The 18,931-nt window shown below is 36.3% G+C and overlaps 1 protein-coding gene across 4 annotated transcripts; it reads right to left on the bottom strand.

The window, feature by feature from the left end:
* Window positions 1–6: 6 nt before the first annotated feature.
* LOC102233271 (paraspeckle component 1) lies at window positions 7–18,416 on the bottom strand. 4 transcript variants are annotated; one of them, XM_005810205.3, is made up of 10 exons: window positions 17,921–18,416; window positions 16,932–17,081; window positions 16,686–16,837; window positions 15,751–15,846; window positions 15,476–15,672; window positions 15,310–15,394; window positions 14,963–15,074; window positions 11,942–11,999; window positions 7,901–8,037; window positions 4,883–6,858 (listed from the first exon to the last, which is right to left on the bottom strand). In XM_005810205.3, the coding sequence occupies exons 1-10, from the start codon at window positions 18,302–18,304 to the stop codon at window positions 6,685–6,687; spliced, it is 1,545 nt and encodes a 514-aa protein (XP_005810262.2). In that variant the 5' UTR covers window positions 18,305–18,416; the 3' UTR covers window positions 4,883–6,684. The 4 variants fall into 4 exon arrangements, with proteins under 4 accessions (XP_023185061.1, XP_023185060.1, XP_023185059.1 ...); XM_023329293.1 differs by lacking the exons at window positions 4,883–6,858; window positions 7,901–8,037; window positions 11,942–11,999 and adding exons at window positions 7–91; window positions 2,752–2,794; XM_023329292.1 differs by lacking the exons at window positions 4,883–6,858; window positions 7,901–8,037; window positions 11,942–11,999 and adding exons at window positions 1,304–1,661; window positions 2,752–2,794.
* Window positions 18,417–18,931: the final 515 nt, after the last annotated feature.

Genomic DNA, 18,931 nt, shown 5'->3' with positions numbered 1-18,931 from the left:
GTCCAGCAGTCATTAGGTGACGCAGCGGGGAGAGAAATCCCATTAATAACCTCCGTGTCGTCAACACGCGAGACATTTCAGCAGAAACCAACTGAAACAAAACCAAAAAAAAAGTGGCGTAAGGAGAGAATCTGATCAACTTTATAAATAAAGTTAAAGGCAAAAGCAACACAGCTGACGTCCTTCCTCCCAAAGCGCCATCAGTGAGAGTCTGAGCTGTAACCACAAGCAGCTCCTGTTTGGATTAACAGCCGCTGTGCCAATTCTTAATGCGTCTTTACGCACGGCGCGGAGGCGGCGCCGTCGCGCTGCAAAAAATAGGTCTCCACTATTTTTACCTAAACCGGCCCATTCAAATAGCCGATAATCAGATTGGAGCTACTGGGTCTGGACATCTTTACGAACAACGGTTTCAACCTACACTCATACATGAAAAAACTATTATCGTCATGAGGAAAAGTCGCGAACATGTTCTATAAACGAAAATGCTCCAATATTTCCTCACTGTGTCACCTTACCACTATAAACGTCTATGTTTTTATTTGGATTTTATGAGACACAAACACAAAATATAGACACGGAACAAGAATTAGTATTTCCAACATTTTTTTTACAAATAAAAACGGAAAGATTAGGGATAACTTTAGGGACTTTGGTGATCACAGACCGGTCAGGGAGAACGTTGTGGAGAAATTTAAAACAGGATAAAACAATTTCTCAAATATTAAACATCTTAGAACTTAAAGTTTCAATTTCTGTCGTATGGAAAAAATGTACAAACCAACAGACAAGGCAGCTCACATAATCAGAAGAAGTAGCCAAAAGGCCAAAAGACCCTCTGGCACCGTCAAAACGTAAACAAGAATAACTCAGACATTCTCAGACATTTCCAAGATTTTCTTCTCTAAATATTTTCTTCTTTTCTGAGATTTTTTAGATGAATCTAAAATTTCTTTTTTGACATCTACAATGGCTCTACTACGCTGTTATCTTTTAATTTCACTTTACAATCTTTCCAAAATCTCATGTTGGTCATTTACACAAAAAGCTTTAAAAAAACTCAAGAAGCAAGAATAATTTTGTAAATCACTTTAATGTCAATTATTATATTAATAATCGATTATCTTATCACTGGAATTATATTTAGCAATGTCTTGTAGCGCTGGTTTGTGCAGACATTAAAAAATCCCCTGGACAGAGAGCGGAATTGATAAAATATGACAAAATGTGAAATCTATAGCACTAATTAGAAAGTAGGCTATAATCACACGATGTAGGCCACTCGATCAAGTCTTTAAAAAGGGAACATCAGAAAAGTTTCCGTTTTAAAATAGCTGGAATATTCCGGAAAGCGTTTTAAAATAACGCAGACAAAGAGCTGCTTTGTACTTTGGTTGAATAACAAAACAAACCAATCTTATTTCATAAACAGAAGTGGGCCAGAAAGTGGGCTAAAGAAGAACGAGGGCACAAAGTGAAGAACAGAGAAGTATTCATTCCCCACGTTAAACTGGATCACTTCAATGATTAGCTCCCCTACTGTTGGTAATGAACAGCCTTGGGCATGGCGAAGAAAAGTAACACGTCCCCCTTCACGTCTCCAAACATCCCTCCGTCTTCTTCTTCTTCTCCTTTGACGCATCAGTTTGACCCAGGAGGTTCTTTAAAGGTCAGAAGGAAATGTGATGTTTCACATGTGGCTGCTGCTTCGCAACATGAATTAGCCCTTTGTGTAAATAACCCAAAGACCGGCTAGAAAAAAATTAAGATTTAATACAAAAAAATAAACAGTACAATAAATAACGTTTTCATCCATTTTATTCAGCAGAGAAGCAATACGGTTAATTTAACTAATAAATTATTAAAGTAACGGTGATTTAGACAAAGACAAAACACCTCAACATTGATGTCCAAAGTCCTGCTTGGTCCAACAGCTTTCTGGTGTCAAATGAACCCAGTAAAAAATAAACATTACCTGCATCTTCAAAAAAAAGCATTTTGCCCCAAACCGATTTCTTCTCTTTTTTTGTTTCTGTCGCATTTAAATGTTTCAGATAAAATTAATTTTAATATTAAAGATAAACTTCGTCAATAGAAAATAAACATTTTTTTACAGGATAAAAAATAAGAAGTTATCCCTTCTTAGCTGCCAGAGCTGTAGAAGTATTTTAACCAGAACCTATCAGACGACATGAAGTAGGCTTAAAACATACAGTGACCAACCATCATCTTACAATGATGTCCGGTTGTTATTTACAATTCTCATTATTATTATTATCATCCGTATTTTCTTGTCTTGTTATGAGTTAGTTTGTAACCATTTTGTCTGTGTACTAGACAGTATATTGAACAGGCACATGAATATTAGAACATGGTTTTAGCTACATATTTGTGATAATTATTGAGTCAGAAGGTGATATATTGAATTAAATGGAGGTAAACGGTAGGACTGAATAAGTGTTCACTTCTTCCTGTTCCTTTTCAAACAGAAAAGCAGTGGTAAGGTAATTATTTTGTTCTTGGTTTTTAAAAACCAGTTTGAAATAAATAAAATAAAACAAACGTTCTTTAACATTTGTGGTTTTGATGATTATTGGAGCAACAGAAGTGCAACTAAACTCCTTGGAAAAACTTCTTAACCCTCGAAATTTTATGTTTATAGACCTGAAAGTTACAAACTTCAACATTAAGGTTCTGTACTAGTAAAATCCAGTCTAAAAAATATAAATGTGTGTGTAAACAAAAATTTACCAGTTCCATGGCTGCACTACTAGTAGCATCTGGCACACAGAACCTGCAACAGACAAGGACAATTACAACTTTATAAAAATCGATCACCAATTTAACAGTATTGGTATATGTGTGCAGAAACAAGTGAAAAGAAAACAGTGGGTGAAATCCCAATGTTGCATTCAAAACATGAAATAAAACAATTTCCTGTCACCAAGAAAAAATATTTCTTAAATAAAGTTCTAGTTCAGCTGAAATTAATGTTTAATATTCTCAGAAGGTTTGACAAATTTAGAGCAAAAATGCTTTTCCAAAAAACAAATTACTTATTTTCCTTGGTAAGAAACTATTAATATGTTCATTAATTGAAACATTTCAACTGAAAAAGTTCAAAAAGTAATACTTTAAACCCTAAACTAAGTCAAAAGTTTAAAGTATGATAAAACTGCTCACATACTCAAAATCCCCAACTGCCTGGTGCAAGCCATTAAATAATAAATGTGTTTTTAATATATGCAAATATCTGATTTCAATGAGTCTGACTGGATGATCTTAGTAATTTTAAATCCACACAATAATCACACTCAGTGGTGACTGATTAAACTATAATACTCGATAGATTGATGTCAAAACCTCTTAAAGACACAGTACCAGTTTACAAATGAGAGCAACTAAAGAATTTGTATTATCAGGTGATTCAAAGCAATGATACAAAATGACCCAAAACACAGGAAAAGCTTTTTTTAAGAGCAGGAAAAAGAGATCCAGTCACCAGATGTTCAGATATATTTAAGCTGGATGGAAAAAATAAAAACGTTCCAGACATTAAAAAGCTAAATCCTCTTCCTGGTCTGGATGTTAATACACTAAAAACCAAAGCGGAGAGTCGGCCAACATCCCGTTTTCAGTCTAAACAGCTTCATGTCCCGATGAGCAGGTAAGAGAACATCAAGTACTTTAAGTTATTGGGTCTTCACTCATTTTCAGGGTTAATATCATGAATTTCAACAGAAAAAATAGAAAATATTTAAATAAGTTTGAAAGATTTACTAGCAATACTTCACGTTATTGCAACTAGTTACAGCATGTTAATGTTAAAATAAATACTTTTAAAATGCAATTAGATTTTTAATTTGTAGTTTGTATAAAACATGGGACTGCTTTACGTTTTGGAGATAAAACATAATCTACCAAATTGTTCAACAACACCTTCATGGCTGCTTCCACCAATCACAGCGTCAGTAGCGACACGTAAAATGTTAAAAGCCTCACCTGAACTGTTGATCCTTTAAAAATAATTTGTCTTCATTAAATTCAACTTCCAGTTGTACTGAATATTTAAGTTTTTAATACCCAACTTGTCTTTTTTACTCACTATCTTTAAAGCTATCTAGTCGTGTTTAATTGTAGTTTATGAAGTTATGAATTGTTTTGTCCTTCAAGCAAAAGTTTTGTCCACTGATATACGCTATAAAAATAAACTTCGACTTGAAGATTAGGGCTCATTCAAGATTTATCCACTAGCTTACCTAACTGTAGTTTAACTTAGGGGGCATTTCCTTCCTGCAGGTCCAACACTTACATCACTTTTGTCCTGAAACGTTGCAGATCTTCAACAAACTATGATTAGTTGAAAGAAGTTGCATTTGGAAGATATTTAAATCTCACGCTTTGCTCAATTTTAGTCATTTTTCTAAACACAAAATTTCCATGACGTCCTCCCTCCACCCAAAAAATAAATAACTAAACCAGGAAAACAAAGAAAATAGCTTTGCAGCAGTCTTTTGCCATCCATCCTCGCACTTCCTGCAAAGGCAACCAATTCCTTCTGCTAACACACTTTGTTGCAATTAAAATGAAATGGATTACTTTGCAGCAATAATATTAGCTCAATCAAATGACATCTCAAACCATCATAAAGTTAACATAATACTTGTGTCACCATCAAATTTTTTGACCAGTTTATGATGCACAAAGAACGAACATTTTACAAAACAAAAAAATTAAATATGACAATGAAATCCCAGAAACCAAAAGCTTGAAATGACTTATTTAGCTGCAGTCCACACATTCACACACACAGAGCAAATTTATTATAATACTTACACAAAATAAGATTAAAATACTAGAAGTGATGCTTTGTAATCAAACATTTAAAGGATGGATATGATATTTATTGTTCATCAGGTTAAATAAAGACAAAAAACCATTTTATTTCTCTTGACCATCAAGTACAAGATGTACAAAAGCTACAGAACATTTCCTGTAGTTCTGAGCAAAAAATAAGGAGAAATAAAATCCAAAAAAACAAATAAAAGGAGGATTTTACAGTACTCACTCTTATGGAAAAGGTTCAGAAAGTAACAAACACAAATACTTAAAAAAAAAAAAAAAAAACGCTTTAAAACCTTTTAATTGCAAGATTTCTAACCCACAGCAACTTCTGACGAGTTCAAGATGTCGTAATCATTGCACTGGATAAACAAAATCACTAAAGGTAAATAAAGCCTGTGACTACTTAGTGACTACATGTGGCTTCTCTCATTCATAATGCAAATACGCTCTCGCTTTGTCATTGTACAACTGTACAATCTCCACAACAATAGTACAGCACACCATATTCCTGTTCAAGTGATTATTCTCATCTACAGTTAATAATAATCACTTATTTTAAAAATCTATAAAGACCAACTGCAGGAAGTGTAAAGTTGACCGATAAAAGAATCTTGCAGACTCCACATTCTGCACACAAACAAAATTTTAAAAAGCACCAAAGCCCGACTGTACGGTCCGTTTTAAACAAAAGACATTTTCATTCAAGTTTAAAAATGTTGCTGTCCAGAAGCTGGTAAGAAATGTTAATAAAATTAACTAAATAGTTTGTAACATGGCAATAAATTCTGACAGTACCAATTCACCTCTTTGCCAGATTTCTAATTCTACTTCCATTTTGCTCTGTGGAAGCTGTTAATTTAGCAAATACTGCTAAAAATCTTTAATTTTACTCATGATTCCATTTTACTGTCTTTCTTTAGATTTTGTAAATTATGCATAAAACTAGAAGGCAAAAAACTCATTTGTTGCTGACATCATAAAAGCTTCTTGGATAAAATTTATATTCCAAACAACAAGAATATGCCCAAATTTGCAAATGAAAAATGAATGCTAAAATATAGAAAAGTTTGTCTAAAAGAACAAATCTCACTGAAATCTCAAGGCAATGTGTTGACGTAGACTTCCACTGAAACCTATTATCCATATTTTTAAATATAAACCCTTAAACATTGTTTTAATCAGTGCATATTTACTTCCTAGCAAATATGCTTTTGCTAGGAAGTGAGACTGAGTGTCAGGAACGATGTGGGCATGGACAGACCTACTGCCGGTGCTTGGAATCATATTGTAACTACTTAATATTAAAAATAAAATGGCCTGGGGTGAAATGACCAGCACCTGGTTCTTTTAACCAGTTTTTTTCTTGGACCTCGTTTTGTTTCCTTTTTAATCACATGATCAAAGTTTACTAGCAGATGGGTCTGGACAAATATTGGCCAGACCTATGGGAGAAATTAGTGAAACACTCAAAAAGCAATAATAACTGTGAGTTAATCAACCTCCTGTGCTTTTGCTTAGCAAACATCTATTTGACAGGTGGAGAATGATAAAGCAGAAAGTCTGAACCTTTAAAATAATCCACCTTAGAAAGCAATTGAGGTTATATTCCGACTCAAAACTGTTTGCATAATTTAATTTCCAATATGTGTGTGTTTGCAATGACAAGGTCGAAGACTTTCATCCAAATCTTCTGAAAACTGGTAGAACAATCAAAAAGTCAATCCACAAACGGACAAAAACATGCCACTCTGTTGTCCAAAAAATTGGAGTCATGATGGTGATGGGTAGAAAAAGAAGAAATTGCACTGGCTGCTGATCCATATGAGAACCGTTAAGACGTTAGTATCGCCGGCGTTTGTTATTTGGGCCGTCAAAGACTCCTGGACTTGGACTGCCTCTGCTATATCCGGGAGCTGGTCCACCCTGAGGCCCCAATGGCTGCTGCTGTTGCTTTGGGGACTCGACTTCCGATCGACCGCCCATTGATCCGCCCTGAGAGTACCTATCGTTACGCTGAGGGCAACAGGGGTTGGTTTAACAAGATTCAACAAACAGTTGTAAGGAGTCACGAATCCAGTTGATCCAAATAGTGGTGAGGGTGGTAGAGGTATTTTCAGTCAAGGTAGGTCAAAGTTCAGTCAAGGTTGAGTTTGATCCAATTGTCACCATCCAAGTGCAAAAGGGGAAAAAAGAAAGGTGACCCCAAAGAGAAGAGAGAAAAGAAAAAAAGACCATTAGTGAAAAAGACTTAACATTTCCTTCAAGGTTTATTTTTGAAAATAGCTTCTACTTTTTAATCAACAGTGCTTTGCAGAAGTACCACTACCTCAAACATTTCACATTTACCAGCAGAAACTTTAGTGTAAGATGTTCTATTCAATTAGAAAATTAGCATATAATTGTACAGGCAACGGATTTATGTAGTCTGACTCAAATCTTTATACAATCAGAGTTTGCCGTCTTTCATTTTCCTCAGTAAATTAAAATTTTACAGGCGGAAATTTCTGCAAAAATATCTCGGACTGCGTGAGATTATTTCATGGACATCATCTGAATATCATTCTATCTATCCAGAAATTCTACAACTAGATTTTAGTTTTGGCTAAGCCATTCTAACAGAAAATGCTCCTGTAGCTCTGCCTGGATGTTTAGGATCATGGTGAACTTCTGTCCCAGTTTCATGTCCTCTGCAGGTCTTTTTCAAGGTCTGACCTGAATTTAGCTCCATCCATCTTCCCACCAACTTTGGCCAGCTGTCACTTTTGGTCTCCTCTGACCAGATCACCTTCTACATATTTGCTTTGTCCCTTATGTGGCTTGTACATAGATCTAACTTTTTTAGACTTTCTTTCAGCAATGGACTTCTTCTTGCATCTTTTCCACAAAGGTTAGATTTGTGGATTACATGAGAAAGTAGTAGAGATACTAATATCCACATTGGTTCCGATATTTGAGAGCTCCACTAAAGTTTTCTCAACACAATACAAAGAAATCTTGTGCTGTTTTTAAACCAGATCATATTAATGAACAGACAAGCGGTTTTTAGATACGTTACCATGGCTCCATTCTCTGACATCAAAGGTGTCCCCATATTTGACGTTCCCTCTGGGGCAATGGCTCCTCCCCTTCCACTCCCGCCCATCATTTGCCCCTGGTTACCACTGGGCCCTCCAGAGGCCTGGTTAAACCCATCTACATGCAAAACAACGGATTATTGGTTCATCTGTCAGTTTCGTCTGGAACTAATTCATGTATACTGTAAATTAAAACTAGTTTGTTACAATTTGATCAAACTAAAATGCTTTGTGCAGAGTAAAACTGTAAAAGATTATAGGCATTAAAAACTCTGCATCAAGTCAATCCTATAATTTGAAAGAAAAGATTTGATAAACTACACTATATTGTTGACTTCAGCTACATTATTAAACAGAGTAAGAGTGAACTGTTCTTTAAAACAATACGATGTGATGCCATAGATGCTGCATTTAACCGCTGGATTGCACATCACAATACAGAAAAGGAGAGCAATAACAAGACGGGTAACATCCGAGGAGGATTCTACACAAGAGTAATAAAATGGTTTAAAGGTATCAAAGCAAACCAACAGTAAGATAAAGAAGCAAATGTGATATAATTACTCTACTGCAGTGGAGTAATGTCAACTTATGCAGGTTCAGATTATGTTACTGATGTACTTTCACCAACTGTTTTCAAAAGCTGATTTGGTTCATTTTGGAAGCACCAACCAGAAAGCTTTCTTCAATGCCTTCTGGTTGAAAAATCCAAAAATGTCCCTCAAAAATAACTTACTGAACACCTTAAAAATGGCCTCCTGTTGTACTATAGTTCAATGAAGACTTCTCTCATCCATGAAGAGCCTTGACCTTACCACAGGGGCCGCTTTTCATTGGCTGATGCCCATTCTACGTAGTGACGTGCGTGGCCGTCTCACAAACACACTTAGCTTCCCGTTAGCTAAGAACAGCATAATGGCAGAACTGATACAACTTCTACACCTTGAAGCCTGTCTGCTACACAGTCTTACGTTAGCTAAACAGATCAATATACAATGTGTCTGTATCTGACATGCACTAAAGATTTTATTTTAGCAGAAAAGGCTTTGGACTAAACTGTTACTCGTGTTAGCCACGTTAGCACCAAGTGCAGCTAGTCAATCAACCATCGCTGTGTTCAGGGAAGCGCTGATTAATAATCGAGAAATAAATATCAAGCCTGGAAACTTGATATCGTAACGGACTGAATGTTGTGTTTTTAACGTAATCTTTGCTCGTCTTGCGGGGAGCAGGCGGTTGCCACGGTAACAGGTGTGCTTAAACTACAAAGAGAGAGAGAGAGAGAGAGTAAAAAGGTACCAGTGGTTTTGAGTTGATCACCTGTTCGGGTTATTTTACCTTTGTTTACCTTTGCTGTGGCGCATTACAGCCGCTGTAGTTTCTAAACGTTGGACTAATTTCCTCGTTCGTTTGTGAGTTTACCTCATTCACAACAAACATCAAATAGAACAAATATATTTCATAAAATTTTAACAAACAAATGGCTTCTACCGCGATAATTATGTGAAATTAAATTAATTATATCCCAACTTCAGAAGACTTGCCTTTACCTTTACAGAGCTCTTTGGTTCCTCCTATCAGTCTGTAGCTTCTCATATTGACGTCATCAAACCAAATTTCAGATCTACCATAACTGACTGACACCTGCTGGCCTCAGGTTTGCAACCAGCTTGTGACTGAGAAACCAGTAACCTCCTCCCAGATGATGACATGAACTTGTTAGTTCCTCTGACATATTGTGAAACTCCGGTAGAAATGATGCACTAATCGAGTCTTGTTTACATAGAAACAACGTGCCACGAGGCTTTGTTTGTGAGACTTGCGGTCACATGGGTCAGTTGTGGGCGGAGCTTGGTAAGGTCCATTGACAAATTATGTCAACCCTATATGGAAGTACATTTTAGCCACTTGTATGAAGGGTCAGTATTGCATGGCTATAGTTCAGGAATGTTAACAGACAAGTGGATTATTTTGGTTTCTAGACTGGACCAAACTGCAGATGAAGTCCCCATCTGTGAATCCACCTCCTTAAATATCAAACAAGACGGAAAGAAACTTTGAACAAGGTCATCTTTGGGTACAGGACAAGTACACAGCCCATGCTTTCTTCATACAACGACCAGACAACACCTGAGATCATCTCCAAACACAATAAGTAGAGTTGACAATTAAGTCCCACGACCAACTCAGCATTCCTTTAATGACTAATAGTTGGTGTACTGTTTCAGGGCAAGGTTGAAAAACAACATTGCTCCTCTTGAATCAGATTTTAAACTTCTCTCACCCAGAAAATAATTCTCAGGGGATGACAATGTGGATCCCTCCTAAGTTGGGAGACACAAACCTGCATTATTTTTTTAATATTACAACCACTGCCCAGGCCTGCCACTCTGCAGGTCTGCAGTTCATCTCACCAAAAACAAAGCCTGTCAATTCATCCTTCTGAGTTTTTCCTTCTCCAATCACAGAAGTTGCACTTATCCTGCCCCCCTGCAACTTGTCTGCTGCTTCAAGAGTCCCCAAGGAAAATTTAGCATCAAAAGCCTGTTTCTTTAGCTTGAGTCCCTTCTCCATTAGCATGGCATTAGCCGGTTCTTCCCCCGTCAGCCCCAGCCATATTCGTCACAATTTGCAGATGCTGCGCAGTTCCTACTCTTTTTGGCCAAGAGTGGCATTGCGCACAAGCGATTTGATTTTCAGAAGATCCCATTCGTTGATTGACCAATTGATCAATCATCCACCACTGGATGAACAAAAGCAGTACTTGCACACTAATCAAACAACAACATCTGAAGCACCATTTTCAATTGATGATGAGACCAAAGTAGTTGGCAGGATGGAAGCTGATATTTCCATGGTCAAACCTTGAGGTCAAACCTTTTTACCAATTGTGGCAGAACATTGCAGACAACGTCAACTGGACAGGGCAATCCACAACTAAACATACCAAGAGACTTCCAAGAAACTAGCCGCCTAAGGTTACACTGTCAAAATGACATTGGAGCGTCGACCACAGCTCATTCCCACACTCCCCAACCAACATAGTGAGGAACACACTGCCAACAGAGACATACAGAATCGAACCAGACATTAACAGCTACAGTGAGACTTGATATTGGAGAAGAGGCTTATAAACCTGATGAAACGATGATTCTCTTTATGCTTCAGTTTGGCAGCACAACAGCACGGATTTAAAACAGGAATGTGATTCCTCCAACGAGCATTTCAGTTACAAATATGAAAAGAGAAAATAAAACAAAATCTCAACCAGGCCCTTAACTTATGCCTTTAATGCAGTAGTTTAGTAGAGTTAGTATAATTTTACCAGTTTCATAGAACTGATAACTGTAGATGTGAAATCGCAACGTTTTCAGTCCCAACTCATCAATTACAGTAGCTGCTAATCACTCTTAAAATTACAAACATCCATTTTCAACAAGAAACCCTTTTTTATACATGTGAGGGTTTTAGGTGTGATGTGTAAAAATATGCTGACAGCTAAAGTTGTGTCGAACAATAAAAGCATAAAAATGTGGAGAAGCACAGAACGACAAGAAAATGAGACAAAAACATTTCAAACAAGATAAACCTTGATGGACCCGTACACTTTGAGAAAAATATACATACATGATATGATAGATGTTTTTATAAAGATGATGTGCAATCCTGCGTTTTTATATTCTCTTCTGACCAATTTATTTATTTAAATAAAAAAAAAGATTTTACTTGGTCTCTGTCCTTTATTCTCCACTTAGCAAGATGTTATTATGCATCTAATTACTCCAAAACAAATTAAATGCAAAAATGTCTTAAGCTTTTACTTTATTGGAATTATGACTACCCACATATTTGCTAATAACTTCTAAAAGATAAAAAAAGAGAGTGAGATACCTTCTAATCTTTTGCTCTCTGATTTAAAAAGTATACCAAAAAAACAATACGGTAAATTCAGGTTCCTACTGTAACGCTACAAAGAAAAATTGAAACACAAAGATATTTTATCTACACAGTCATGCCCATACCTCCCATATTACCGGCTCCACGAGGGCCCAGCTCACCCACTCTCATTTCCTGTTCCCTCTGAAAGAAGTGAAGAAGAGTCTTCAGAATAAAACTGAAGCATTATGGAACAGACTCCTGCAAATCAATCCTGGATGTAGTATTTCTTTTAATGCATAGCTGACAACAAACATTAAGTTTTTGAAGAACAAACCTGGTAAAATAAATGTAGAAACATTATCAAAAAAATTCAGTTAAAACTTCTCTCTCTTCTAGAAGAAATCTAAAAAAAGTGAAGTCAAAACTTCACATCTTCATTCAGGCAGATAATTAAATAATTAGACAAATAGTAGCCATATTCTGTTCTGATGCAAAAAAAATGACCAGCTAGTCCGTTAACAAAGACGATGATGAGAAAAACAAAGAGCAGAAAACAGAACGTGGTTGGGCGACTTTCAGCTGGTCAGCAGATTTGTAATCATCAACGGAGGGATTTTGTTTTGTCCCTTCGTAGCTCAAACCTTCAGCTGCTACTTTTCTTTAAGCTCACTAGGTCTGGTCTTCTGTTCATCTGGCTGATTGGAAAACGCCCAATACGTTGGCCGTCATCCACCAAAAGTAGACAAACTGGGGTCAAGGTCTTGCATGTAGTTCCAGATAGATGGCATTTGGCGGCCATTTTGTAGTTCTTCCATTTCTAAATGCAGCAGTTTTCAGATTCTCTTCAAACTTCTTACTGATGGTTTTGCAGCCAGTCCAGGATGAGCAGATTGTAAATCACTGAAGTCAGAAATATCTGGGAGCCACAATACTGGCTGTTTCTTTGAGTAAATAATCTAAAATCAGCTTTTTCCCTGGTGTCATGTATTTATCTGGTTATATTCTGTCTTTTTACACTAATATATAAGAAATATATAAACTAAAGAGTGTTTACATATCTACAGGTTAGGAGATTTATCAAATCAGCAGGGGATTCAATATTTTTCCCCCAGCTGGAACGTATAATTGTCAATAATGCCTGATTTTAATTAAGCTTCTAAATGCAAAAATAGGAGATTTTATAACTGAAAATAACACAACAACTTAAGAATATATTTAATTCATACCTTACCTAATGCAGCTAACAGTGAAACAAAATAAAGAAATACACAACACTGTCTGAATGTGATATCAAAGTATTAATATCAGAAGGTCAGGAAGCTATAAGAATATTCTTAACAAAACCAAGTATTCTCCAGTTCAAATCATTAAAATTATGAAAAACAACACTTAGTAATTACAATGATTTAACTTCATAACTTGCATTTTACACATTCAAGTGTAAAGTATCAGTATAGTCAGTGAAACGAGTTTTAAAATGAACTGAAAAAAGCTCGAGTTAAAGGTATAAAATGAAATTTTATCACTTTTATGTGTGAATAAAATGCACATAATAACTAATGTACAAAAATCACAAAAAGAAAATCTAAGAAGAAAAACTTTAAATACCAAATCAAAAAATCGAGTGGAAAATCAAATTAAACCCTGATGAAAAGTTATATAAGGATAAATAAACAAAGTATGAATCAAGTAATAGAAACAAACAAAATCTAATGTTAAGAAGTAAGAGATATGAGCAGATTATTATTTATTTTACATAACTCCAATGCATGTTTACCTTGAAAGAGTCAAAGGACAAGCAAGGAAAGCTTTGTGGTCAACACGTACGCCCCCTAGTGGCTGCTAATTGCAACTGAGATTTTAACTGTATAAAATGGATTTGCTGCTTTGCTTTAAGGAGAGTTTACAAATAATTTTCCACAAATATGCAAATAATAAACAGAAGCAGGAAAAAATGGAAATGCAAAAATTACCAGAGTTTTTTTAAAAAACACTTTTCAGAGATATTTAAGAGTTCTGAATTCATTTCCTTCAAAGATAAAGCAAAGCACACAGGAAGTGGTCATTTAGGTGTTTTTACTAAAAATCACACCTTTTATTTATCCAACCAAAACATTCTGTTCAAGATCTGCCTTTCAGCAAATGATATCAGACTCATTTCTGTTTAAATTAAAGACAAAGTAAATAGGAAACAAACTCCTCTTGGTATTTTTGCTATATTTTATGAAAAATAGATAAATACCCTGGTAAAGCTGTTCATCGCCAAAAGCCACACAATTGATCTGACAGAATCTGGTCACAAACCTTCACACTCTTTCATCAAAGGCAATAGAGAAAATAAATCTGAGAAACTTTGTTCGAAGAATGTATTAGAGAATGTGCTTCATTACCAAATGAAATTATGCACAATTCAAACAGCAGGGACCAAAAGTTTACAAATAAACAACATTATAAATCATATAACATTAATAAATTATATTTTATTAAAGATATTTGGTCATGTTACACATTTTTACTTTCAGTTTTTATATAAATCAGAGGTGGGAGATATAAACTTAGAATTTTAGCGCTAAATTTTGTGAAAACAATAAAGATAAATAAACATTATTACTTATTTTTAGGACTTTACAGTCTTGCGAGACGGTGACTGCATGGCAGAGTATTCATAGTGTCACAATCATAAGTATTCACTTAAAAAAGTGTGACTCATATCACTAAACTGCACACAATATCTGCATTTAATTATATTTTTTTGATTTATTGATACTTATTTATGCTCTCAAGGAACAAAACAGTTGAGAAAATGGAAAAAAAACCAAAAACATTTCTGATCATATACGTCTGTTTTTTATCCAACATCAACAATTGAAATTTATATTAATAAATGAAGATTCTCATAATAAATAATAAACAATAAATGCCCATCCCTAGTGTAAATACTGTGATAATGTGGTATATACAGTAGTTTCAAATTTGAATCTATTAAGAGTTAAAAGTCAACAAAAATAAACAAAACAAATAAAAAGTGTTTTTGTTGTGCAGTATGACCAACTCAGGCCATAATAAAATTATTTGTGTATTTTGACGTTAAAAGAACGACACCGACTTTCTGTCCGTTTCATTTTTTCTGAATGAGTTGGTGAAGACCAAGCGTTTGTACTCACGTTTTCATGGTAGTTTGGAACGAAGCCGCCGCCGTCGGGCTGCCGTCTCAGCTCGTCCTGCTCCCTGTGCCTCATCATCTCCTCCTCTCTCCTCCTTCGCTCCTCCTCATGCCTAACGACACACAGCGTTCAGACAGAAACCAAACTAATCCGATAAAAACAACACAGCAGCATGAGAATCCCCTCACTGGGTTCGGTATCCTAATGTAGCTTTCTATCACCAGCTGATCTGAAACATCGCTAATGGAAAGACTTTTCTGCAGCTTTAACAAAATTTATATTAAATTAAATAATAGGATTATCCAATAGGAATAGATGCTAATTTCTTCCTCGAGATTCTTCTTCACCTCATTTCTATCTGCTTTCGTCTTTGCAGCTCCTGATTTCGCAGCTCCTCCAGCCGCCGCAGTTCCTCCTGACGTCTCAATAGATCTGACGAGAAAAGGTAAAAGGGGGGATGTTTTAAAACGATACACTCTAGAGAGAAACAGACGAACAGCCATTGCTTCTCACCTTGTCTCATCAACATGAGCTGATGTTCGTTTTTGGCGGCCTCCAGCTCCGCCTCCAGTTTCTCTCTGGCCTCCTTGATGTTTCGGTCGACCTGCTCCCGCTGCTGCTTCTCCATCTCATCCAGAGCTTTCCAGCGAGACGCGTATTCAAACTCGAACGTGCCAGGCTGGGCGAATCGGGGCGTCTGCTCCCGCTCTCTGGCAGAATAAAAACTGGTGTAATCGCAGACGCAACATAAACCAAAAGAAATCAATAAACATATAAATACTGCTTACTTGTAATACTTTGGAGTTTTTGGCAGAATCTTTTCAGGTAGACCATCTTCATCGTCCAGGTGCTCCATTGGCTCCACGATGGTGGGACATGGAGTACTGAGATAAGATCGTCAACATGACATGTTTTAGCCTCCATTTTCACTTTTCCAACAGTAAAATTCAAGCACTTTTCAAGCATTTCAAGACAAGTTTTCAAACTTTTCCTGCGCCACACTTCGGAGGTAAAAACAACACCAACGAGCTAAACAAATTACAGCTTCAGTTCACTGTTATGTATCATTTATTACTGTTATTAATAATGTCCTGTGACAGTATTCTACATTACAAATCAGGAGCAAAGTAAACTAAAATATAACTGCATTTTTATGTTTTGAAATGTTTCTCTCACCACACCTTGTACATCTGACTGATCCAAGAACAAAACATTTATTTAACAAAAGAAATACCCCAAATTTAATAATTCAATAATAGATCATTATTATTACATTTGAACAACCCAAGCAAATCGTGTTAAGGGAAATTACCTTCCTGCTCAAATTAAATGCAAACACAAAGAAAGGTAAAAAAATAAGGTTCTAAAAAATGTTCTTGCTATGTTTTTTCGCATTTTGCAAAAATAAATAATTTTGGTGATTCTAACTGACCTAAAACAAGAAAAGATTAATCTGATTGAACTTCAGACAGCGAGAAATAAAAAGTATTATTAGGGTTATGAAAATATCTGGTTTCAACTGCAAATAAGATTTTCCAGATTTAAGCTTTTACTCAAGCTTTAGCTTGTACTTTATTTCCAAACCTTTAAAACACCAAATTGATATTCAAGCACCCGTACAAATCCTGCGTTTCATTTCTCTACAGTTCATCCATTTATACGCTGTGAGAATCTGAAACTGAAAGAGACATAAAGAGTTTTCGGTCTGTTAAACAACACTTACGTCGTCAGCAGCATCGCTCCCTCGTTGCAGCGCTCCAGGGCTTTACGGGCGGCGACTTTGCTTGCAAACTCAACGATGCCTCTCCCAGTGGAACGGCCGCGGTCGTCCGTCACAACAATGGCCCGCTCCACAGGTCCAAACTGAGAAAACGCCTGCGGATACACACAAGTTTGTTTTGCTTTTTTAATCAACTATGGTTGCAAAGATGGTTGCATTATTTAGTGTTCAATTTCACCTCTAACCTACTTCTTCAAGGAGTTCGTTTGTCACCACTGGCAGCAGATTGCGGACTTTGAGTGCGGCTCCGTGCGTCGCGAAGCGGACCTTTAGTGCTCTGTTGCTCAGAACCGACCCGTCCAGCTCGACTTTAGCAATCTCCGCCAGAGTTCGGGTTTCCTGCAAAACAAAGCTGGATTAGCATTCAGCGTAACCAATAAGAAGCCCCTCAAACTGAACCTCCAAATCAACTTTTTAAAGCTGCAATCAACTATTTATAACAGACTTTTTAAACCAAAAATAATGTCTAACAGTTTTCGAATATTTTTAAAACAAGTTTGTTTTTGCAAGTAACTTCACTTTAATGAATGTCTGCTACGTATAATAATAAATAATTTATTTTCAAATTATTGTGGAAGAGAAACACAAATAAATTATAAAATTAAAATTACATATGGTTTCAACATTTAAAAATCTTGTTTTAAACTCAAAAATATTTTTAAAAGTTATAATACATATAATAACTATTATTTAAAAGGTTAAACATTTAACAACAACATAGGTAAATAATATGCATTCACCATAAAACGAATGTTTAATAATAAATATCTAAAATACACAGTTCTCATATGACTTTACTCTTCTCTGAACTTTGTAACTGGCAGCCATTTTGGCAGGCAGTTGCGATGGAGTTGCTATGACAACAACAAACAAGCCACAAGCTTAGAACTAGCTCTAGCCTGTTTCCCATCAAAATATTATTTTGACATTTTCTGGTCGTTTAAACTTATGGGTCTGCTATGTATGGCGCATGCGCATGCCTACTAAGATGGCGCGGATCACTTCCGGGTCAAACTTGTGGGAACTAAATTCATACTGTATATTCTTATGGTATTTTGATATCAAACGTTAAACCCAATAACCAATAAAAGACTGAGAAACATATACACATTAATTTAAATAAAAATACTATAATAAAAAAAGCAAACTGAAACATTTAGGTGCAGCTATGAACATACCAAGCAAACGAATCCAAATCCCCGCTCCCTGTTGATGAACACCTCGTTAATGTTCCCATATTTAGCGAACAGGTTCCTGAACTCCTCCTCCGTGATGTCCAGCGGCAGGCTGCCGACAAAGAGGCGGGAGCGCTGGGTGAACGTCTTCTCTCCGGGCTTCCGAAAACTTGCTATATCCAGAGTCATTTTCGACGGGCATTCCCCCGTTTCCTCCGCGGCTCCTTCGCTTTGGTCGGCCGCGGGAGACTGTTGCTGCGGCGGGGCCGGACTGCCTTTGTTCGCCGGCGTCGGCTCCGACGAGGCCGGGGAGTCCGTCCCTCTCCTCCCCGGCTGAGGAGAGTTAGCACCAGGCATCCTCGCTTGGTGCATATTTCGGTTGGCCATGCAGCTTATTTCACTTTTAAATAAATTAAACCGGACTTAATTCAAATATTGCGCTGCAACAAACCTGCTGCGAATTTCAAAAATGGCGACCTTCTTCTGGTTTGTTTTTGGGAGATTTGAGGTCGATGTTGGGCAGGGGACAGGAGCTGCTGCCCTCTACAGGCCAGGTGTTGAATTCAATAGAGAATTACGGTTGGGCGATTTTGCGCATTAAAAAAAATACATAAACACTTTCAGGCGACCTTTATAATGTTGCAAGGAAAGCCTTGACCCTCAAAATATAATTACAGACATACATTTTAATATCAGTCATAATCATGACAGTAAAGAATTATGAGATATAAAGACGCAAATGTAACATTAATACTTATAATTTCAATTTTAAAGACATATTTTACATTTTTAAGAACCTTAACTAATTATGACGTGTGTTGGGAGATTTGTCAGCCCCATTTACTCTGAAATAAATCCCCTCAAATCAATTGCATTCAAGAAACTTAATGAGAAGCAACATCACAAAGACTAAGGAGATCATTAGACAAGCCAGAGATAAAACAAACCCAAACACTGAGTTAAAATTAAAAGCATTTTTATGTGTTAAAATCATTTGATCAACAGTTTTATACT

This window comes from Xiphophorus maculatus, chromosome 24 (genome assembly GCF_002775205.1).
Source record: "Xiphophorus maculatus strain JP 163 A chromosome 24, X_maculatus-5.0-male, whole genome shotgun sequence".
Classification (NCBI taxonomy): domain Eukaryota; kingdom Metazoa; phylum Chordata; class Actinopteri; order Cyprinodontiformes; family Poeciliidae; genus Xiphophorus; species Xiphophorus maculatus.
This window is presented reverse-complemented; position numbering and strand designations above follow the sequence as displayed.